The 24,633-nt window shown below is 43.9% G+C and overlaps 1 protein-coding gene across 4 annotated transcripts in view; it reads left to right on the forward strand.

Annotated features, from left to right (window-relative positions):
- The window catches only part of gstcd (glutathione S-transferase, C-terminal domain containing), a 54,657-nt gene that overhangs the window by 24,790 nt on the left and 5,234 nt on the right, over window positions 1–24,633 (forward strand). For all 4 annotated transcript variants that reach the window (XM_010888514.4, XM_020043878.3, XM_034291091.1 and 1 more), the window contains exons 7-12: window positions 6,570–6,685; window positions 7,127–7,171; window positions 7,420–7,548; window positions 16,549–16,682; window positions 20,289–20,319; window positions 24,133–24,202. In XM_010888514.4, coding sequence (XP_010886816.2) covers window positions 6,570–6,685; window positions 7,127–7,171; window positions 7,420–7,548; window positions 16,549–16,682; window positions 20,289–20,319; window positions 24,133–24,202 — 525 coding nt within the window. The remainder of the gene's footprint in view (window positions 1–6,569; window positions 6,686–7,126; window positions 7,172–7,419; window positions 7,549–16,548; window positions 16,683–20,288; window positions 20,320–24,132; window positions 24,203–24,633) is intronic.

Genomic DNA, 24,633 nt, shown 5'->3' on the forward strand with positions numbered 1-24,633 from the left:
GTGGTCGTGTCCCCAATCTACTGGCATCAGGCTGAGCTGGTGTTCGTTTCCTAACCCTAACCCCTAACCCCAAGGACATGAAAAGGATAGATTATACGTCAAGACAGGTGAACTGCGATGAGGTCCAGCCGGCTCCCAGGTGCGGGCCGTCTTCTTGGGAGCTCGCGCTCGATGACGCTCGCGTGCTTTTCGATAATATGCTTCCTGTGGTCTCTGTAGCCGGGGCTGTTTATAAATTGGCTCTGAATTCAAAAGCGGAAAGGGAACGTGTGCGGGAGGACAGACTGAATAAATCATTATGGAGATGTCCTGCTCTCCCTCCGACACTCCCATCTGAATTGCTCTCTGCCGTGTGCCTGTCCTTCCCTCTCTGGGCTCCAGTGATATAGGCGGTGGTTAGGTAAGCTGGGCTTGTTTTCAACATCCTGTATGGTGTTGGCGTCCGCTACACCTGCCTGTGGCGATTTCATTGCAATCATGATTTGCATAGAGAGGATGTCCAGTGCTTTTTTTTTTTTTTTTAAGGCAGGCTTTCCTTTTCGCGGGTCAACCTAACCATCTTCACCCAATCTGGCAATTTCAACCTTTTACCTAAACCCTACCTTGTAGCCCAGTCTGATGCAACCCCTTCAAGGATTCCTAACCTTTAACTGACCTAATTTGGATTCAAGCAGCACAAATCCCCACGGATATTCATCCTGCTGGAAACTCTGGTTGTTGCCATTAAGCCCACAGCCTACTTCATTCCTCTGCTATTGCCCTCTGTGGGGTTTAAACACGGGGAATCCCAAGAACATGCACTGGTTGACTACACCTAATGCTTGCATAGTATTACCAGAGAGCTCCCTTTCAAGGCAGTAATTAGCATCTTGTCATATTTTACATCATTGCAACTTCAATCACTGACCAGTCTACGAGTAAATCCTTTAATCACTGACCGGGCTATGAGTAAATCCTTTCACAACATAACTGGTAGCAGAGCTCACTGACAAGACCAGAATTACGATTGATATACACCACAACCATTTATCTTTTCAATTGACGGTTTTAATGGGGTGTGGCGCCGGGGCAACCCCTTCCCCATTTATGAGCTTTGCAGATTTTTAAAATGACTTTGTTTGAGGCTTTTAGTCAAGGTGGGTGTCCAGAACTGAACCCATCCTTTATAGGAGATATGAGACCGATATGAGGCAAGTGTGCCAAAATAAAAAGAGACAGAAATGTCTAGCTTTAATTTTAGAGACGAGAAGGATGGATAGAGGGCATTTTGGAGGAGTGTGTGTGGGAAGATGTTTGCCTTGTTCTGTGTGTGTTTGTGTGTGTGTGTGTTTTGTCCCAATGATTATAGTAAAACCACAAAACATTTGACTCATGGGGTTTAGGTTTATAGTGAAACTTAGAATTCATTTTAGAGTTAGAATTGGGGTTTCTTTAAGGTCCAGGCATTGTTGGTTAAGTTTAGGGTTAAGGTTAGGTATTATATAATTTAGGCATAAATGTTACTTTATTGAGGTTAAGGTTAGGGTTAGGGTTAGATTAGGGTTTGGTTAAGGTTAGAGTAAGGGTTAGGGTTATGGTTAGGTTTAGGGTTAAGATTAGGGCTAGGGAGCATGCAGTTTCTATTTTCTGGTCCCCATGAGTATAGCCATACAAATGTGTGTGTGTGTGTGTGTGTCTGTGTGTGTGAAAGATTTGGTTTGGCTCAGTCGCATGGGAAAGGAGATATCTGGCTTGGTGTCTAATCTCAGTCGGGTCCAGCATGTGGACTGATTCTGACCCTGCTGTTTGCTGGGAAAAAGACTGAGAAACAACAAAGCTGTTAAAACGCACATAAAACCACCTTACCAGTCTTTTAGGAGCAGTACTCAATGCTGTCAATCAAGACAATATTAGATTTTCCGGGTGTGGTTACCGTAACAACGGACAGGTTAACATAATTATAGTGATACTGGGATACTTGAATATGGAACATAACACAGATTTAGGTGTTTTACTGCTTTTTGTTAGTCATAAGTAGACAGCCACAACCACAATTACTGTGAGCCTCGGTTTGTTTTCCTGGATAGTATATCCGGGGAACCTTAAAAAATGCCTATTATTTAAGATTCTCATGATGGGAATGGGATAAAGCCATGTTGTAACAAGCGTCTTAATAAAGGTAATTACAGCCTCTTCTCCAGTGTTCACCTCCAGCCAAGAATGTCTCGGGTGCGCTCACGCATACCCACAAAGCCCCTGTCAACAAAAGGGCCAACGAAACCAGGGAAACGCCTGAGGTCCTGGTTAGTTATGAAAAAGGACTGGCACTTTGCCCTTCCCAGGGTGTGTGCGTCTGTGTGTGTGTGTGTGTGTGTGTTGCCTTTCTCACCTTCCCATCACTCCCGTTCCTAAAACAGACTGTCGTGCCAAACGGCCTTCGTCCCGCCCCACCCTGTTGTCGGAATCTCCGTCCGGACTGCTTGGAATCCCGTGGTGGTCCGCGTTCAGTATCGTAAGTCTCCCCGGGCCTGTAAACGAGAGCGGCGCCTTACCCCGTGGGGTTAGAACCGGAGCTGGCGACCACACGCGCCAAACTCCGACCGTTGGGGCAGCCGGTCAACACGTCATTGTTCTGAACGCAGTCTACCTGCCGTTGAATGACATCACACTGAGAGATAACAGTTCCCGACAGCCCTCGTGAAAACCCAGCATTGTAGACGGATCGACGTTCGGTACTGAGGCTATTGCTACATCAGGTCAGCTGCACCACACAGACAGCTGCCCAACCGGCAGTTCAGAGTTAATTAATAAAATGATAGGATTAGTGCCTCCTTACCGACTGTGGATATGAAATGGATAGGGGCCCTTAGGTTTTTAATTAACACTTGATTAGGATGGACAATGGCGGTAATAAAAGTAGTTAGGTCGTTTCCTCTGGATTTATGAAGTGTGTCTAGATGTCGGCGTGTCTAGATTTCGGCGTGACAATGTGGGGGATTCTTGTTAACAGGGTAGGCAACCAGCCACTGAACAGTGATTTGATCAGAATTATGTTCCTCACCCCTTGACTTTCTCCACATTCTGTTGCGTCATAATTAATTCATTATTTATTGATTCTGAAATGTATTTTTTCAATGTACGCACAATTCCCCATGAAGACCAAGGGAAGACTTAAAAAAAAAAAAGCCAATTTATTGAAAAGAAAAAACGTCATGAGGAAAAACATCTCCTGTAAGTATTATGCCCTTTGTAGAAGTTCCTTTGGCAGCGATCACCGCTTCAAGTCTTCTTGGGTTTACCTCTATCAGCTTTGCGGACTTGAATTTGGCCAGCATCTCCCATTCTTCTTTGTAGATCCCTTTAAGCTCTGTCAGATTGGATGTGAATCGTCGGTCAACAATCTTCAGGTCCCCCTCCTCCCTCCCCACACACAGATTTTCCATGGGGTTGATGTCCAGGCTTTTGGCCCGTGCCACTCAAGTGCCTTCGCAGACTTGTCTTGGGGACATTATTCTCATTGATACATAACTAGATTTTGGGGTATTGTATGGCTGTCGTCGAGGAAAGGACATGCCTGAGAGTGACAGAAAACACTGTTCCTGATGGGGGGGAAAAGGGAGAGTCTCTTCATCTCAGCAGATGTGGAGGATTTGAGATGTAGTTCCTCCACCTTGTTAGGCTCAATTCCTTCATTTCCCATGAACACCTGATGTGGTCACGCAGGGGTCTAAGGCACTACATCGCAATGCTGAGGCGTCCGCCCCGAATTGGTTTTCCAGTCTTAGCTGTGCCCGTAACGGTCCGATGTTTGCCGTTCACCCCACGCCGCTAATATCCCTGACTTCCTAATATTGCAAACGGTCTGAAAAGGAGGAGGATGGCTTGGCATGTTTCTGACGTGTTTCTGAATAACCCTCTCAAGATTATCACGAGAGCGGTTGAATTCATAGTTCCATACCAGGATATTTGGTAAAAGGGAGAAAAGATTTATGCGTCTGGTTGTTTTCCGACTCCGTTGAGGATAGGTTTCTATTAGATGTAGATTGACACACATTACGCGTGACCACGGCCACATTTGTAGAAATTGCTGGGTGTTGCAGAAAGGAAATTGCCGGGTGCACAATTACAGCTATTCAGCTGGGGTCGTGTGGGCCACTCTCACTCTCCAATTCTCTGCAGTTGAAAGATGGTTAGATAAAAGAAGGATGAAAGACCCCCGTCCGGCTCTCTTCCGTCTGCGCCAGACAAAGCCTTCACTCCCCCCCCCCCCCGCTCTGCCCTGTTACATTGCTTTCATGCTTACATTAGAGCGGTTGTTGGTGAGCCACTAAGTGACCCCCTTCTATCCTCCCTCTCATCCACCCCCCACCCCCCCCCACGACTGATGGAGAAATGCATTTTGACGATTTGAACGTGATTCCCTGAACAGGCACATCTCTTCTGCAACCACGTTTCTGAAAAAGTTGGGACAAGAGCAACAAAAGACTGGAAAAGTTGTGTAATGCTAAAAAAGAAACTCTCACAACATGATTGGGTATAACGAGTCTTTCAGAAGTAAAGATGGGGAGGGGTTCACCACTGTGAAAGACTGCGCAGGCAAATAGTGCAACAATTTAAGAATAATGTTTCTCAACGTAAAATTGCAAAGAGTTTGGGGGTCTCATCATCTACGTTACATAATATCATTAAACGAAGAAATCTCTGTACGCAAGGGACAAGGCTGAAAACCAATATTGGATGGCTGTGATCTTCGGGCCCTCAGGCGTTACTGCATTAAAAACAGACACGATTCTGTAGTGGACATCACCGCATAGGCTCAGGAACACTTCTCTGTGAACACAGGAGACTACATCCACAAATGCAAGTTAAAACTCTACCATGCAAAGAAGAAACCAGATATAAACAAGATCCAGAAACACAGCCGCCAAAAAACATAACATTTAAAATGGCTGTACATCAACAATATCAATTGGAATCGTTTTGGAGTTGTCTTGTTTTTTTCCACTGTTTCCCGGGTAACACAGACGTTCACCTCAGCCCTGTTGGCACTGGGCCCCTTGGTCGCTCCCCCATTCAAAGCTGCCTGAATGTCATCCCACGCCGCCTGAATGTCATCCCACGCTACCTGAATGTCATCCCACCGTGCATGGCAATTGTCAGTTAAAACGCAGAAGCACTCCTCCACTCTGATGGCGCTCGATATAGGAGTAGTGCTCAATATAGGCCTCGTAGGAGGGTGGGGCTCTTTAGTGGAGTGCAGACGTGAACCTGAATCACTTGTCAGAGCGAAAGGCTATTTCTGCTTCTTGCCATTCAGTTGTTCCTGACGTGTTTCCCGTCTCCTCCTGTTTTTCATTCAGCCCCATGTCTCCTCCTTCTGGGAGACGTTTTTTAATATGAAGCGGTCGGGGCGTGGAACTATGACGAACGCTACGATGTGTTTTATTTGTTCTGTCGTGATGAGAATATACCGTAGGCCGACTGCGTGGCGGCCACCACCTCACTCGCTCTCTCCACCACGCTGTGTGTGTGTGTGTGTGGCCCGTTTATCAGTCTGTAGAGGTGGCCTGCAGCTGGGGAACGGAGGAGGAAGGACACCGATAATGTGTTCCTGATATTTCAGCTGAACGGGTACCGTAGCGTGACACCGAAGTAAACGAAACACTCATCACTCAGGATTTATGGGCCAGAACCGGTACCGTCGTCGCACGCTGCACTACGCTCTCTGTCACTGAGAGATGGTTGCTGGGAGGGGAGGAAGAGGGGGATAGAAATGTTCTGTGAGTTAATCATGGACATCCTGAGCGGCTCCGTGTCTTTGCAGTAGCAGTCCACACCCATTTTGGCTCTGTTTCTGTTTCATCCTGTTAAATGGTGTTTTGTTCTTTGTTGTTAGAAACTGTTTGTATGTAGGGAAGAAGGAGGAGGAGGAGGAGGAGGATGATGATGATGATGATGATGATGATGATGATGATTATAATGACAGTTGAGGGGCCCATTGTAGCAGAACTCCATATACTGTTGTGTCATCATAGCTTCTTGCCTGTAAAACACATTGTGAGAGAATGTTCTGCACATCAAAGCAGGGAGATGTGGAGTAGAAAAAAAGCCTGGCACCTCTGCGAATAATGTCAAAAAAAAAAGAAAAGAAAAAAGAGAGAAAATCTTCCTGCATTACACAAGCTTTTTTATGGAAGTTCCTTCAAATATTGAAATGAAAAGACAGAATAAATGAGAAAGCACTTAAAATATGTGATGGTGAGCATTAGCTATGTCACCCTGAATTGTCTGTAATATGATAATGTTGATTCATCTTCCAGTCAAATACTAAAACCTTGAAAAGCTACTACTTCTGGAATTTTGCAGATATGGAGATATTAATGTTTGTTAGCTCACATTATTCCACCCAATATCTACTTATTAAACTTCTGTACCATTTATATAAGTTGATAAGGCCATGTCGCTAGCAACAGGAAGGTTGTGGGTTCAACTCCCGCCAGTTCTACCAATGCGAAAGTGGCAGCTGAACAACATATGTAATGTAACAGGTTTGTGGTTCCTTTGTGCTTAATCTAACGTCTCGTCTGTAGGGAAGATGTCCGACGTCCGTGCTGCCAGGAAACGGCAGCAGCTGAACAACCTGGTCGCCATGGTGACGGAGCTGGCCCGGCCAGGGCAGACAGTGGTGGATTTCTGCAGCGGTGGGGTATGTCCATCCTCTGCCCCATCTCCCCCTTGTCCTCTACCCATCTGTCAATCGACACACACAGATGGGGAGAGAGAGACAGAGAGAGAGACAGACCAAGACAGAAGGACGGACGGACGGACGGACAGACAGGCAGACACAGACAGAGCAGTAGAGAGACAAACAGTGGAAGGGGGAGCTTAGTCTGTGGAAAGGGGGGGGGACATGCAGACAGTGGAAAAGAAAGATGGAGTAAGTGAGTGGGCTTTCATGCTGGTAGCTCACACTTCACTGGGGTAGCAGTTGCACTGACTGTGGGGCTAATGGGTCAACCCTCAGATAGACAGTCTGGTAGACCGCTGCTGATCACGCAACCCTTTGATGCGCTCTTGCTCGTCTTCGAGGCCTGCCCTTCCTCCGTATATAAATACTGTTGTCTTCTCCCGTGTTGTGCGTTTTCAGGGTCACGTCGGGATCGTTCTGGCTCACGCTCTGCCCGACTGCGAGGTGGGTTGAAAGTTCAGGGCTTCCTTCATACAACCGTGCCATTAGCCTGACGTGAGAATTCCTACTGAGTTCCACATTGGTGTTGTGTGTTCCAGATAATTTAAATATTCAAGTGCGTTGTCCCTTTCGTTATAAATCATTCTTATTTCAGTATTTTACGTTTGTAAAATTGGATAGATCAAAGGATTCTTAGTCTGTGGCAGGATCAGTTGAATGTAGCCGCTAATTAATTGTATGGTTAACTGTAGGTGATCCTGATAGAAAACAAGGAGGAGTCTCTACAAAGGGCGGAGCAGAGGTGTGCTGAACTGGGCCTGACCAATATTGGCTTGATCCAGGCTAACCTGGACTACTTCACTGGACCGTTCCATATCGGGGTGAGTTTTTATTTGGCATTTGTTTTGAGTGGAAAGTTGCACAGAGACCAGGGTCCCTGTGAATAGATTAGTTCTCCTTCACAGAGGAGTGCTGTTTCTAAATAAATCTCATCGAGACAATCGAAAAACTGACATAATTGAAAACACATTTGTCAGTAAAAATGTCCTAGAGCATCTGCCCTAGAAGCACTAATTTAACACATTTTGTATGACTTTCTTAGATCTTTCCAAGAGTAAAACCACAGCCACTGTTGCCGGTCTCATGCTTTTCTAACAGCCGCTGGAACATGAATATTCACCACAGAGCTTCATTCCGAAATCCACTCCCTTTAACGTGAGGCTCTCACTGTGCACCCCCACATAGTTACACCGTTAACAAACAGTCATCACAAGTGTTCAGTGTGCCAGTTGAGGGGAACACAGGGAAGATGCAGTCCACCCCAAAAAAAAGGACTCGTCCGCAGTCTTGCCGATCTCAAAGTGTCGTCTACGTTTTGTCACGGCACAGCGGCGTGCCGTGTTGCATTCATGTTCCGTTACGTGTTTTGAATCCTTTCCCAGAACTGAAACTTTGATAAGTTTAGCCAATATAAGTGTTTGAGGAAAATGAAAGATTCATGTTGTTGATGTTGGTCCCCAGCTGCACACCAAAACTGAATATATTGTGGGAGGTGGTCATGTCTTGTTTTCTAAGCATGTGGGTAATCTAAAAGCCCATTATATCAGGAGGACATTACAAACGTTTTCAATGCTCTATTTTCTTTAAAAGCACATTTGGCCTCCTTCCTTTACCGCCAAGACTTTGGAAAGAAAAGAGCTTTTCCCTTTGATTGCTTACTTTGCAGAGCATTCAAGTATATAGAAAAAACAAAAGCACTGCCAAATACATTGGTGGAATATGTGCTATTCACACTGAGGTTTAAAAAAAAAAATATTGCTTGGAAGAGTATATCTGTAAAGCAAAAGCAACATTTTCCAACTCTCCAGCTATTTGCACTGTATATTAACATGACCCCAGTTTGACTTCGTGAGTAATCCTGTTCCCTTGGTCGACAAGCATCTTTGCCATGTGTTTCTCTTATTTGCATCTGTTTTGTTCACTTTCTGAGTGTTTTTCTCTGTCACACAATCCTTCTCACACTCTGTCCAAGTCAAATGGCTTCAATGGCATGGAATGTGTTAATACATTCAGTATATTAACATTATCAAGAGAACAGTGAAGATAACTTACAATAAGACGTGTGGGATCCAGGTATAGATATTCATTATCCTGATTCATTATTCGGTTGGTTGTCCCTGTGGGTGTGTCAGGAAGCTACATATTCTGTCGCTAATATGGCGCACCAAGGTTTTTCTCCATAAAAACAGTAGCATTTTCTCCATTTCTGTTCAAAATTGTAAAATGCGTTTTTTTTATTCAGGGACACGTTTCACATAGCCTATCTGTGTAGTGTTTATGTGGGAGAAAATGTAGCTTTGTCTCTACCTCTCTCTGTGGGCCAAGCGAGCATGACCTGTCCTCTCTGGGTGGTCAGATCTGTGATGACCTGTTTCTGTGATCACTGAGTCTGGATCACTGAGTCTAAGTTTTCTATCAGTCACAGTGGTCTGATGGTCTGCTGGTGTGTGCTGTCGGTTTAGGGCCAAATAATAGAGCAGCTTCCTTTGAGTTTTTTTTTCTCCAATAGGTGAAATCAGATGGAGTTGGCCTAGTTCTGCTCTTCATAAATAAAGTTGACACTGACATGTGTTTGTTTGGAGTTTTTCTCTGTCGCATTCGTCATTTTCTTGTTTTGTTAGCGGACCCCACACGTGACTGCCATATAGTGTAATGGGTTCAATTATTTATTTGAGTATTTTGAGCCAGTTAATTGGCATGTCTAATTTGATACATCTTTCATTCACACGCTTGCTCACACTCACTCACTCACACTCCTTTATTGGCTAAAGCTAACAAGCTTGCTCGCTCACTCTCAAGCTCACTCGCTGTGCTGGATAATTGTGGTTAATTTCACTCAGCAGGCCTCCTCTACTGTACTTAACTAGCACTCCTCTCTCTCCTGCACACAGTTTGTCGGCCGATTCAATGAGAGCCTCCCACCTATGCTGGGTCTTATTTACTGTGTGTGCGTGTGTTGTACTAGCTCTGCGTGGGTTTCCCGCAGCATATTTTAATTCCCCTATTCTCCTGGCAGAATCAAATACAAACCCACGTTCGTCAGTGCGCTGCTAACGACCTAAACGGCCTAATTAGTCCTAAATGAAAAGTTATTGTTAATTGTGGCCCAGTTTGTTTTGATCTGGTTGTGTTGAACAGAACAGCTGTCTGTTTGCCTGTGGTATACATTAGCTTGCTTACGCCACTCTGCCAACTTAGCCATTGTTGCTCTTCTGGTATCATGTTTGGCGTCAGTTCGGTTAAACCCAGATAAATATTCACCTCCCAGCCAAATGAATCTTCCTTGCCCAGAATGAACCGCGGGACCTGTGTATTAGCTAAGCCTGCTATGCTATGTTGTGATGTTGATAGTGTCTTTTGGTCAGATGGACAGGTACCATGAAAAGATTCACGTTCAACGTTCGGGTGCGTTGCACATGAAACATTTTAAATGTTGGGACAGACGTGGCGTGATGGCCAAGGGTAAATCATGTACACCACTCAAAACAAGAAACCAGGCAAGCCTACTTTAGCCGGCCCGCAAATAGAAGGAATGAATGTTGTTGCCCTGGCTGGATTCGATGAACTGTGTCCTATGTTACCGACTGTGTCTTTAACCACTACGCTATTCCAAAAGTTGTTGCAAGTCATATGAGTGTAGAGAGGTGTCTATGTACTTCCTGTACTGTTAAACCAATTAGTCAGAACTCCACGGTTCTCAAAACGAATTCCCTATTAACATCCAAACCAACAACAGGTATAATAGCACCAAAATGGTCCTTTTCGGTGCAGTTTCGACCATCGTAATAAAACCGTAAACAGTTTTACTTTAGGCTCACTATAAAGTGGCCACTGAAGGTTTTAGCCTATCTTGAAGAAATCCTAATGCCTACTTTGTTTAGTCCGTGGGGAGGATCGAACCCTGGTTGACTGCGGTCCGGGTCGCTAACCAATATGCTAGCTTGTAGCCAGCATGGTTCTAGAAACGAGTTCCCTACATTATCTGTTAACATCCAAACCAACAACAGCAACACTACATTCGTCGTGTTAAATTAGAAAGAGATTACTGTAGGTGGCTAGGTAATAGCTATACAGTACCTAGAAAGAGAACTATGACTCAAGCTTACAACAATGTAGTGACTGAAGTTTATAGCCGATGAAGTTTTAGCCTATCCTGGAAAAATCCTAATGCCTACTTTGTTTGGTCGGTGGCGAGTATTGATCCCCGGTCGACTGCATGGCAGTGCGCATCTCTAACCACTATGCTATTTAACAATGTCTAGTCAGGCCCTCAGTAAGAGACATTCGCTCTTCTTGGCCGGCTCCGCATAGGGAACACGTCATCAGCACAGTATAACACCAAGTCAATTTCATTTCAGGGAGATCAATCTGACCAGTTGTGAATCAATGTCACCTGTTTTGGTGCAAATGAAAGTGACAACAGGGGCACTGGAGAGGCAACCGCAAGACAACCCCCAAAAAGGGAATGGTTTTGCAGGTGGGAGAAACAGACAATTGCTCTCTCCTAATTTGTCCTGACAGATTCTCCCTTTGTTTTGTGTGCCGTTGCAAGAAGATTTGCTGTCTCCCAGTACTGTCTAAAGAGCACAGAGGAGATACCAGGAGACAGGCCAACCCAGCAGCGGGAGCGGTATGTGATCCTTTGTGCAAGCAGTTACAGGAGGAGCACTGCCAGAGCCCTACAAAATGACCTCCAGTGGGCTACTGGTGTGCATGTTCCTGACTAAACTGTCAGAAACAGACTCCATGAGGGTGGCATGAGGGCCCAACATCCTCTAGTGGGACCTGTGCTCACAGCCCAGCACCAAGCAGCTTGATTGGCATTCACCAGAGAACCCCAGAATTGGCAGGTCCACCACTGGCGGCCCGTTTTCTTCACAGATGTGAGCAGGTTCACATTGAGCACCTGTGACAGATGTGAAATAGTCTGGAGACGCCGTGGTGAACATTATGCTGCCTGCAACATCATCCAGCATGACCAGTTTGGCAGTGGGTCAGTTATGGTCTGGGGAGGCGTATCCTTGGAGGGTGGCAAAGACCTCCACGGGCTAGCCTACTGTACCCTGACTGCTGTTAGGTACCGGGATGAAATCCTCAGATCGTTCGCCAGATCATACGCTGGTGCAGTGGGCCCTGGGTTCTTCCTGGTGCAGGACAATGCCCAGCCACATGTGGCCAGAGTGTGTGGGCAGTTCCTGGATGATGCCATTGACTGGCCCTCGCGTTCTCCAGACCTGAATCCAATTGATAACCTCTGGGAAGTTATGTATCGGTGCATCTGACATCGCCACGTAATGCCAAAGATGTCCAGGAGCTCACTGATGCCCTGATCCAGGTCTGGGAGGAGATCCCCCAGGACACCATCCACCGTCTCATCAGCAGCATGTCCAGACGTTGTCAGGAGTGCATACAGGCACATGGGGGACTTACACACTACTGAGTCACATAATCAATAATTTAACCCATTACACTATATGGCAGTGACGTGTGGGGTCCACTAACAAATTCACAGCAAGTTGGAACAGCCTGTGATCCCGATTGTTTACTTAGATTTTCAGTGTGACTTTGAATCCAGCCCTGAATCGTTTGGCGTTTTTGGTTTCCATTGACCGTCATTTTGTTTTTCAGCGAATTACACAGTGTACAGTAAAGATTTGGATCTTTAATGTATTTTGAAACCCGGTATGTGATTTCAGTGTTCCCTTAATTCTTTTGGAGCAGTGTATTTTGCACCTAGTTCTTCCCAAGAATTGTGCTCCCAGGCATTCAGACAGAATGACTCACACCACCTGCTAACCAATACAGTTGCTCATCCATCCCTCCCTAAAGTGGGTGAAATATCATGGCCAAAAAAAACAGGATGTGAAAAGTGTCTTCTGTCCGTCTCTCCTCCCGGGTCGATGATGTGTGTGTCATAGTGCCTGAAGAATCAGACGGTGGCGCGTAAACCGTCCATCTCCCCTCTCTCTGCCTGTGAGGTAGAAGGTGTCTTTGTAACAACCACAATTAGAACTAGACTAGTCTTTCCACTGTTGTTCCACACTGGCGGTTCTATGGAGACCTGACACAATAGAACACCACAGAACACAACACAACAGAACACAAGAGAACACGAAAGCTTTGTAGTTTTCACAGTGTGGGTGGCAGTGTGTACTTGTTAACCACACACTCACACACACACACACACACACACACACAGGTGGACGTAAAGGTGGAGAGAGATTCTGCAGGTGCCGACGCATTAATGGGAACGATTTGAGAAATAATGGCCTTGGTTTTGTGCAGAGGAGTTCTGATCTTTTTAATGGCCTGGAGATTCTATCACACTGTCTGTGTATACTCAGCCATTTAGTGTGTGTGTGTGTGAGTGTGCGTGTGTGCGCACGCCCCCACATGCACTGCCCATGGTGTGCGTACACAGTATGTTTATTACGGGGACTGTCCCCTGGTTCCCTCTCAGGTATGGGTGCTGATGATGAACGCTCCCGGTTATGTGTGCTGTTCATCCTTCTATTTCTATCCCCGTACAGTCATTCCCTGGGGCTCATTAGGTTACTCCCTATCCTTAGCCGTTGTGGCTCGCTCCGTTGTTTTTCCGAAGTAGGCTCGTGCCATGGGCCGGCCCAGGTGTGTGTGTCCGATCCACAGCGTGGGATGAGGGTGGATTGTAGGGGTGGGGGAGCCACTCTCTGCTTGGGGGAGAAATGTAGCGCTGCGTCCTCTTGACGAAACCCAAGCTGTGGAGCTTAACGTCTGGATACCACTGAGAACGTCTGATCTGGGGCTGTCTTCGGTGTTCGCCCTCTCGCTTTTCTCTCTCTCGCTGTCTCTCTCTCTCTCTCTCTCTCTCTCACGGGCTGTCTCTGTTCGGTCTTTTTCACGCTCTCTCTCACCACACAGAGAACTGGGGAGGAGAGGAGTCTACCCACCAGCCGCCACTCTCTCCTCAGGGATAAACATTGAACTAGGTCCTCATGAGGAACAGAAAGCAGTTGAGCTTAACGTCTGAATACCGCTGAGAACATCTGATCCGGAGCTGTCTTCAGTGTGTGCTTACCCACTCCCATTCTTTCCCTCACTAACTCTCTCTCTCTCTCTCTCTCTCTCTCTCTCTCTCTCTGTCGTTTTGTCTCCATCTTTATTAACCCCACCACCTCCCTCTCTGTCTGCTCAGAACGGTTAGATGAGCTTTAGGGCAGAGCGGTGTGAGTCAGAGCAGCTCAGTGGCGTGTGTTCCTGGGTGGCTCTCCTCTCTCGGCCCTGACAGAGCTACCCAGGGCCCTCTGGCAGGTACATATTTTCTCTGACACAGTATTTGATAAGAGTGCAAATGAACCGCGATGTGTTGAAAGTAACAACGGTGGCTCAAGGGGGAGAAGAAAACTTGAGTCAATACCAAGCGTAATAAGCACCAATGACCACGGGTTGTGATGTATTGTTCGTGCTTCGCTGGGATGGGTTTTTCGTTTTTTTTTTTTGGGGGGGGGGGGGGGGGGGGGGGGGGGGTCAAGGTTTTTTGTGTGTGTGTGTGTGTGTGTGTGTGTGCGCACGCAAGCACAGCTTACACTGCAACAGCCATGAATAATGTACCTGTGTAAGATTCCGAGCTCATATTTCAGCCCACTGTCTTCAAATGCCTGGTATTAATTAATTACACTGTTAAAAAAAGATTTTCTTTTTACTCTCGCAAAGAATATTGCAAAAACGTTTTTCGGCAGAATTTTTCATAAGCTCTTCAACGGCCCTTCGCCCAACAGACAGACGATACTAATAAAGACTGCTGTTTTTGAACGCCCCTCAATCCTTTATCATTTCACATTAATCCATTATTTATACCAGCCTACACAGAAGCTTAAAAGAAACCTGCTCTGTGCTTGGACTGTTCCTTTTCATTTTGAGATTGTTTTAGTTTTTAGTCAAGATCTGTGTTTTCCTTTGCAACGCTCCCACTTGAGTAAGTAACCGATACAAATGCCTAAAGTAGCACACTCCTAAGTTTTTCGAGAATAAATTAGAATTTTTTTGAGCGCTTCCTCCTCAGCAGTCCAAAACTGACAAAAACAAAATTCCTCTGATCTGGTTGAGGAATTTTGGAAGAAGCTCCATCTTTATCTGATTACTACAATGAGCACAGCTGGCTTCCAAGATGGCCAATGATAAAAAGGCAGAATTAGGTCTCGGAACGTGTTACCAATATGTGGCTAGTAGCTCTGTCCTGCTGGAGCTGATTGTGCTGACGTTGCCTGTGGTCTTGGGAATGTCATCGTTGTTTGCACTTTACACACTGCCTGCGCTACCCGAAAAACAGTATCTACCCAAAATGTGCCTTTATTCTCAGAGTAAGGTTAATAAGATGCTGACTTCTTTCATTGGAATGAAAACCAAAGAAAAGAAATACAGTACATCTCCAGGACAAATGACTGAAGCCTCTCCAAGAGACTTGTAGCAGTCTGGCCCTATTGGAACCTGTCTTAACACAGGCAAAGCCGGGGCCAAGCACTCCAGAGCCGAGGCTTGCGCTGGTGGTCAGGGAAACGGCGCTCTAGCGTTACGGTGGTGGCCAATCCAGCCAGAGTAAGGCCTTTTGAATCTCTAGGCTGCCTTAACGTTCCTCTGGACCCAGGCCAGCTCTTTCTGGGAATGCCTGGCTGCGGTATTCTAAAGCTTTGTCACACAACCACAGAAGGAGATGGGGGTGTATGTATGTTAAAGAATGTGGGTTTCTAGAAAGATTGCAATCCAACACAGAAAGAGACGGCCACAGTGCGGATGTTTGGGTGGTATATTTTAATGCTTGGGCGGATAATAGCGTTAAGCGTGTCACTGTGTATTGGCCTTGGACTTGACAGTAACATCAGGGGACGTTTATCACAGAAGGATGGCCCTTAATGTCTCTTTAGCAAGGGATTAGAGATGGATTCAGATTTGAACGGCTTGTCTCGCGCATTGAACAGAAGCTGTTGGAAATGGATTTGGCCAAATCAACATTGATCATCAGCATTGCCTCTGGGTTTTTTTTAAAAATAGTTCCCAAAACCGCACTTCTGTATCCTACATTAGAAAAAGACGAGGACGCTAGCTGTTTTTGACTGGGCGTCTATGCTTGAGTGGATTGAGAGGAGCTAATATTTACAGTTCGCGGACATGCACTTCCTTGTTTGGGCTCTTTCTTCCCAGTCGGCGAGTGTTTCTCCTGTAACGATGTAATCCAACATGTCCCTAACCTCATTAGGTGCCCCCCAAACATGCTGGTAATTGAGTGCATTTCAGACCGAACCAGCAAAACAGAAATTATTTGTCAACTTCTCACCAAATGCTAATCCCCCCAAAAACCTAAATGATTGAATACGATGCGTAGTGGGTCCCCCAGGACCAGGAAAACAGTCCACTTCAATAGAATGTCCCACAGGGTCTTGTTCTCTGTCTCGCTTTCTTTTTTCCTCTCATTCTCTCTCAGCGATCTGTAACCACCACTGTACTAATGACTAGCGAGATGCAGAGCGTCATGCACGGTTTACCTGCTCAATGTGGAAATCCGGTCCCTCCGTGCCTCCACTGCTAAAAGACTCATAGAGTTTGTTTACTCTACCTCTGGGCATCCACATCTTCCGCGGCACGTTCACCTTCAAAAGGCATCGGTTCTTTCACTGTTTAGTCAGTGGGTTTTAATAAACGCTTCAGTTTGGTGTTTTGTTTTGCCTCAGGGGTTTGGTTTGTTATCCAAACTGTTTCCCAATGAGTTGTTACGGAAACAGTGTGGCGATAATGAGAACATATGTGTGTGTGTGTGTGTGTTAATGTTTCAGTTTTTTTCCGTATAGGTGGCCCTGCATGCGTGTGGCGTGGCGACCGACATGGTGATGGAACAGTGTGTCCAGGCAGGAGCGGGCTTCGTGGTCAGTCCCTGCTGCTACGGCTTCATTCAGAACACACTCAAGTTCACCTTTCCCAGAAGGTTTGTCTGTCTCACCGTCTGTCTTCTAAATCTCTCTCTATATACCTACGTGTGATTATCTGTCTCTGTGCCCATCTTTCTGTGGCCCTTTCCATTCCTGTGTTTGCCAACCATTTCTACCTGCCCGCTTCCTTATCTGTCTGTTTTGGTCTCTGTCTTAGGTACTACAGCATGTTTGACCTCTGTTTCCCTGCTATAACGCCAGCGGTTTTCTGTTCCATCTCAGTCCAATCAATGAACATCGGGAGAATGAGCTTTCGATGTACTGCTTCTGCCACAGTATGACAGAGTAAAAAATGACTTGAAAAACCCAGAGAATCACTGCTTAGACCGAAAATTACATTTGATCCTTTCATTCTGGGGCCGAGATGGACCAACTAATGAATTTGATGTCTACCTATTTTCTTTGGCTGAAGTATAATCCAAAGAATCTAAATAGTGCTTGAGGGCATGAACATGAGGTTGGACCTCGGTTTTTGATGGTGTTGTTCCTGTTGCCATGACAGCCCTCCGTGGACTGACTGGTGTGTAAAGTGGTGGGCATGGGAACTGAGGACAGATAGACACCACATTCAATCGCCTCAAAACCTGGTTTCCTAAGAGAGCATGGACTCAAGGCCTCCTTTATTTTATTAGAAATGGCATAGCTAAAGTTATTAGGTGTTGTGCCTTCAGAAGCATTCAGACTCCTTCACAATATCCACATTTTCTTTTATGGACTTAAAAAACGTATTAAATATGTATTTATTGGTAACACAATACCCCATAATGACAAAGTGAAAATCCCTTTTAGGAAATATATGCCAATTTATTGAGACTAGAAAAACTGAAATATCAGATTGAAATGAATTCTATAACACAACAAAATGTGGAGAAAGTGAATGTGTCTGAATACTTTCCCAAGGAACCGTATGCGTGGGAGCTTAGTAGCCATTTCTGTATTCACGCTACTCTGCACCACAGCTTTACCTAGTTCATTCTAAGGCCGTTTTTATGAAGACAAACTTTTAGAAAGAGTCTGTAAGTGTAAACATTTCAAGCAAAATCCCCAGGTGTTTTAGTATGCGTTTAAAAACTGAGAAACCTCTGAAGAACTGCCTGGTTGAATTCTCTTTCATTTTGCTTTTCTTTTTTTTTTTCAGCACCTGCTCATCCTTTGCTTTACTCAGTTAAAAGACTAACCACTCTCCAATGATGGCATCTTTGACAGAAAAGCTAACGTTGGCCTAGTGAAATAGACTCTTGATCAATAGTCTGACTGGCTGTGACATGATCCTTGACTAAAGTTCCCTAACACATTTGAGCACATTTCTGGTCTTGTGAGCAGAAACCTGAAAGTTGTTTGTGTTCTGTGCAACGTATGCTGCACACTTACAGTGAACAAATGAGGCTGTACTCACTTTAAAGTTACAGTTTTAGACACTAGCCAATGGGCTAATCTGGCTATTTAGCATGATGTAGGCCTATTGAACTGCCCCACCAAAAGAGAAAATCCCATTTTCTAATAGAATTTCTTTGATATAGTCCACAGCATCCTAGAGGGATTTTTAAAAGTATTCACCCCCTTGGACATTTCCACGTTTCATTGTATTATAACATGAATTGAAAATGGAGATGGTATTTATTTTTATTTTGCCACTGATTAACATAAAAAGTGCTGTGAAGTCAAAGTGAGAAATAAAATCTGTGAATTTATTTAAAGTAATGACAAATATAAAACAGAAAAATAATTGACTGTGTAAGTACTCACCCCCATTTGCTATGACATGCCTTAATTAACTGAATTAAATTAAAAAAGTTAATTTAAAAGTCACGTGATTAGTTGAATGTTCAGTTAAGGTGTTTCGTATAATTTCTGCTAAATATGCCAGTGTCTGGGAGGTCCCTCATTTGGTTTGTAAAATTTCTAACAAATACTATATCATAAAGATGAAGGAACATTCAAAAGAAGTTGGGAATAAGGTTCTTCATAAGTACCAATCAGGGGGAGGATATCAGGACATGTCCAAGACATTGAAAATCCCCTGGAGCACATTATTAAAGAGGCTTATGGTAACTCTAAAAGAGGAACAGTATAGCCTTCTACGGCTGAGCTGAGGACACTGTCTATGAAAAAATAGCCTGGGTGCTTCAAAAAAGTGGTCTTTATGGGAGATTGCAAAACAATAACAAATTTGGCTAGTTTGCCAGTTGGCATGTGGAAGACTGAGACCAAGTGGATGAAGATTCTATGGTCTTTTGCCCATAATAAAGTGTTTTGTTCTCAATGCTAAGCACTATGTTTGGCGCAAGCCTAACCCCACACATATCGTGAGAACATCATCCCTGCTGTGAAGCATGGGGAAGGGAGCATCATGCGGTGGGGATGCTTTTCTCTGGCCATGGAAGCTTGTGAAGATGTAGGGGGAAATGGATGCAACAAAGTACAGAGAAATCCTAGAAGAAGTCCTGGTGTGGCCCAATCAAAACCGGACCTCAAATCATTTGAAAATATGTGGAAAGATTTGAAAATGTATGTTTGCCTGAGTTCCCCATCCAACTTGACAGAGCTTTAATCAGAAGAAGACCAGGGAATAATTTCTGCATCCAAATTTGTTCATGGTTGAAATTGCTGCCAAAGGTGCCTTGACCACATATTGACTGAAGTGAGTGAATGATTATGCAATCAATTATCAGTTTTGTTTTTTGGAGTTACTTTAGAAACAATTTGTACATTTTATTTTTCAGTTTCACATTATAATTTTTTTTTGTGTTGACGTGGCAAAATCTCCTGATTTAAATCCATTTGGATTTTTTTAATGATAAATTGTGGAAACGTTTGAGTGGGGTGAATACTTTTTGAGGGCCATGTGCGGGTCAAAACAGTCCAGCCTTCCATGACTTCAAATGGTTTTACATAAGGACTCAAGTGTTTTTTCTCAGTCTCTAACACCGTAGGCCAAATTGGTATTTGTAAATTGCATTGTATTGGTTTGTACGATGCATGAAAAATCTTTACAAAATAAAATCAATCATTAAGTGTTTACAACAGTGCTAACTAATTGGGCAAACTGAGGTTAGTCTGGTGCGTCTGTGCGGGCTGGCATTTCCTCTGCGTGACAGTACTGCTGCGTGGGTGAGCATGCACAGTGCTTGTAGGGAACATTGCCCTTGACTTCTTTAGTGCCATTTTGATTGTTAGTTTGCTTTAAGCTCTTAGTCGCTTCTCTTTAACTTCAGAAAAGAGCTGCCAGCAGTTTCTCATGCCACTAGACAAAGACCTTTCTGTAAGAGGTATAAAAATATCCCTGATTCACTGGGAGAGATTTGAAGATAGTCAGAGGAGATGAGCATAGCTTTTGTTTATGTACCGTATCAGGCTTATCATAAACGATCAAAAAAGCTTTTTGTTATATCAACACCACATATTCTCAAAGAGAAGATATTTCTCTGCATATTAATAAGTGAATGGGAAAAATAGACCCTTCCTTCATGCATAGCACAATGCAATATGTTTTCTACAGAAAAACATATGCTGATATCCTGAAAATGTCAAGTTTTACATATTTATATTTCTTTGGGCATTATTCCCAAAATATCTAATTCTTTCTCATTCTCTTATTACAGCAAAATGTTTCTGGAGACACTGAGCTATAAGGTAGGTTTAATTTGTTTTCATATCAGATTCCAGTTACACTGAATATCAAATAAAACCTCTTTTAATCAAAGCTATATACACTTTACTTTCAGCCTGTCAGTTCTGCGGTAATTGTGAACAGCTTTGTCCTACATAGTCTATGACAGTTTTGACCCCACATTTATAAAGCATAATAAGACTCTCACATCTGAAATGGTTCAATGTTATACTGTCTGTATAAGTTCTATAGAGTTTATAAACTCTGATGAGGTTGCATATAGAGGTTATAACCACTGAAGAGTTTCTACATAGAGATTATAAACTCTGAAGGTTCTATAATACTGTGCATGTGTCATAGCCTACATGAGAAATGTTTTTTAAGCTATTTGGCAGTAATTGTTTACAGTGGGGAGAACAAGTATTTGATACACTGCCAAATTGTAATTTGTATCATAGGGACTCTTCAACTGTGAGTGACGGAATCTAAAACAAAAATCCAGAAAATCACATTGTATGATTTTTAAGTAATTCATTTGCATTTTATTGCATGGCATAAGTATTTGATACATGAGAAAAGGAGAACTTAATATTTGGTACAAAAACCTTTGTTTGCAATTACAGAGATCATAGTTTCCTATAGTTCTTGACCAGGTTTGCACACACTGCAGCAGGGAAATGTGGCCCACTCCTCCATACAGACCTTCTCCAGATCCTTCAGGTTTCAGGGCTGTCGCTGGGCAATAGGACTTTCAGCTCCCTCCAAAGATTTTCAATTGGATTCAGATCTGGAGACTGGCTAGGCCACTCCAGGACCTTGAGATGCTTTTTACGGAGCCGCTCCTTAGTTACCCTGGCTGTGTGTTTTGGGTCGTTGTCATGCTGGAAGACTCAGCCATGACCCATCTTCAATGCTCTTACTGAGGGAAGGAGGTTGTTGACCAAGATCTCGCAATACATGGCCCCATCAATTCTCCCCTTAATACGGTGCAGTTGTCCTGTCCCCTTTGCAGAAAAGCATCCCCAAAGAATGATGTTTCCACCTCCATGCTTCACGGGTTGGGATGGTGTTCTTGGGGTTGTACTCATCCTTCTTCTTCTTGGATTTTAATCCATGACGGCGTAGTGTGTTACTAATGGTTTTCTTTGAGACTGTGGTCCCAGCTCTCTTCAGGTCATTGACCAGGTCCTGCCGTGTAGTTCTGGGCTGATCCTTCACCTTCCTCATGATCATTGATGCCCCACGAGGTGAGATCTTGCATGGAGCCCCAGACCGAGGGAGATTGACCGTCATCTTGAACTTCTTCCATTTTCTAATAATTGCGCCAACAGTTGTTGCCTTCTCACCAAGCTGCTTGCCTATTGTCCTGTAGCCCATCCCAGCCTTGTGCAGGTCTACAATTTTATCCCTGATGTCCTTACACAGCTCTCTGGTCTTGGCCATTGTGGAGAGGTTGGAGTCTGTTTGATTGAGTGTGTGGACAGGTGTCTTTTATACAGGTAACAAGTTCAAACAGGTGCAGTTAATACAGGTAATGAGTGGGGAACAGGAGGGCTTCTAAAAGGAAAAACTAACACGTCTGTGAGAGCTGGAATTCTTACTGGTTTGTAGGTGATCAAATACTTATGTCATGCAATAAAATGCAAATTAATTATTTAAAAATCATACAATGTGAATTTCTGGATTCCTTCTCTCACAGTTGAAGTGTACCTATCATAAAAATTACAGACCTCTACATGCTTTGTAAGTAGGAAAACCTGCAAAATCGGCAGTGTATCAAATACTTGTTCTCCCCACTGTATTTGCTTGTAAAAACTTCAAGAACTGTTCATTAGATGCTGACAGCTTTTTGGGGTCTCCCACTACATTAACTGGCGTAGTTTCTCAAAAAACATCCATCAGTCAGGATGTTATCTTTTGGACAATTTTTTTAATTATTTATTTTTATGAAATGTTTTACAAATAAGCACTTAACGCCCAGATCAGTAGCTTTAACGCATGTTCTGTGTTGGCTTGAGACAGTACTGCTGTAATGGTTCTCTACTCTGAGGGACCCTATTCACATTCAAAAGACAGGTATATTTCCAAATGCAGTCATAGTTACATTGTTTTACTTCCTCCAAGTCTTGGCAGAAATGTATTGCATACAGTCTATCCTGTTGATTTTATCCTGAATGTATCCTGGGAAATAACCCCATCTTTTTCAGAGATTTCTCTGGAAGTTACACTTTCACTTCTATTGCAATACTTTGGATACATCTTCACATACTGGAGCTTCCTTCCTTGGAGTCGACCGTATTCATTAGGGGAAAGCAAGTGTGTGTGTAAGCTCAGGAAATAATACCGGATCAGAACACAGCTCAAGTCTTATCACTTCACACTGACATTGCACTGAACTCCGGGAAGAGATGATTGGGTTATCAATCTATTAGCATTATCAACTCGTTGAAGATGTATGACCTCAGTCACCACTCCACTCAGCTGAGGAACAGCTATCTAGGTTCACTCTGTTTTTACCTAGCATTCTATTGGTCTTCACCATGACAAGAGATTGGCCAGATAGGTCAGCAAATAATCTTGATTCTTGCTAGGGAGCATCATTTCATTTCTGTAATGGTGAATTCTGGGCAGGAAATAGCGTCTTAACATTGTGTTTTATAGTCATGGATTATATAATCAAGATTACTCCGTCTTAAAATCTAGCTTGTGTATTTTAGGATTAAATGTTTTTGCCTGTGGTTATATTTTGGGACGGATATTACATTTTTTGTGCACGCTGTCAGCCACTTTGTTTCTAGTTTTCAATAAATTTTGACTAAAATGTTTTATCACATTGGCATAATGGAAGTCTGGAAATATGCACACAAGCACTTTGCCATGTGACGAGAAATCAATATTCCATTTAAGCAACCGTATTCATTTTCCGTCAGTTACCCTACAAGTTCTGTTTCTCTAAACCTCTCTCCGTGCCAAATCATCACAATAATTGTACTATCCCATTATTTTTCCTTTTCAACCTGTCCCTTCAGAGCTTTTCTGCTCATCATAGCTAAGAATGGCTTTATTACGGCAGCTAGGTTTTTTTTAATTTCCACTTTGAAACCTTGATGAATGCTGCGGGTCTTAATTGCTTCGCTTTCAGAAATAAAAAATAATGCATTTCAAAAAATATATATTTATCAGCTTCCATTGTCTTCGAAGAGATGGTAAATTTCCTCTTCAGTCTAACACCACAATCAGGCACACAACAGAAACCGATACAGCCCATAACAGCTACTGTACCTCAGCGAACAAATAAGTCGTGGGTGTGCTCCCCCTAAGCTAGTTAAACAGGCTGACAGCAGAGCTCCATGACAAATGGCATGTTGCGTCTGTAATAGAACGCTAATGACGTGAGGTGTTGGTGCTGGTTGCTAAGTCAGAGTGGCGGCACCTCGGCAATCGACGGTACACTCTCCGGACTCTTTCCCGGTGAAAAAATCGAATTCGTTAGAGCTTGAAGATGACTAGTGTCCGCCTGGGAATGGGTTTATACCTTCGGGTTAGGGGGTAAGGAAGGAAGGATGGAAGGAAGGTAGGAAAGGAAGGAACTGTTTTTAGGGTTGTTATTCTTGTCTTTGGGGGAGGGGACAACATAAGGATCAAAGTCATCATATGGTGTGAAACAACCTTGACTTTCCAGAGGTGGCTCTAATGAGGCACAGTATGTCTTCAGTTGGTTAATTAAGGCCTGGCTCCAACACGTTGTTGCTTGGCTTGGTGTTGAAGTCTGTGTGTTATCTGCCTGGGTTAACCTCCTCTTCCCCCCTGTCACCCCGGGCTCTCCCTTCACTCAGGAGCACATGATCCTCTGCCGCTTCGCGGACCAGACAGCTGTCCAACTGCCTCCAGAACGACGTTTAATAGGTAACCTGCCCACATGTTCTGTCTCTTTCTCCTATTCTCGGGAGCACACACGAGCCACACAAACACAGTCAATATTCTCAATAATTGCTGCCATTTAACACGGGCCTCTTACAAGTGGCCACTAATGTTCTTTTACTGTAATGAGGTTGGATCATGCTGAATACAAAGGTAAACAGGAAGTGTTAGATGGATCTAATGCTCTCTTTCCAGCGGTCTGTATGCTGTAAAACAAATAAGACAGTAAGTTATACTGACTAATGGTGAATTTGACTCTTTATAGTAGAATCAGTTTGTAAGGTTATGTCCACATTACATGTAGTTAATGTATTATATAACATTGTTAAGTCAACTTGAAATTTGTGCCCATCTAACTGAATTTGGTAGTTAGTTCCCTTGGGATTGTTTTCTTAGATTCAATAATTGCATTGTAA

Source organism: Esox lucius, chromosome 25 (genome assembly GCF_011004845.1).
Source record: "Esox lucius isolate fEsoLuc1 chromosome 25, fEsoLuc1.pri, whole genome shotgun sequence".
Taxonomy (NCBI): Eukaryota; Metazoa; Chordata; class Actinopteri; order Esociformes; family Esocidae; genus Esox; species Esox lucius.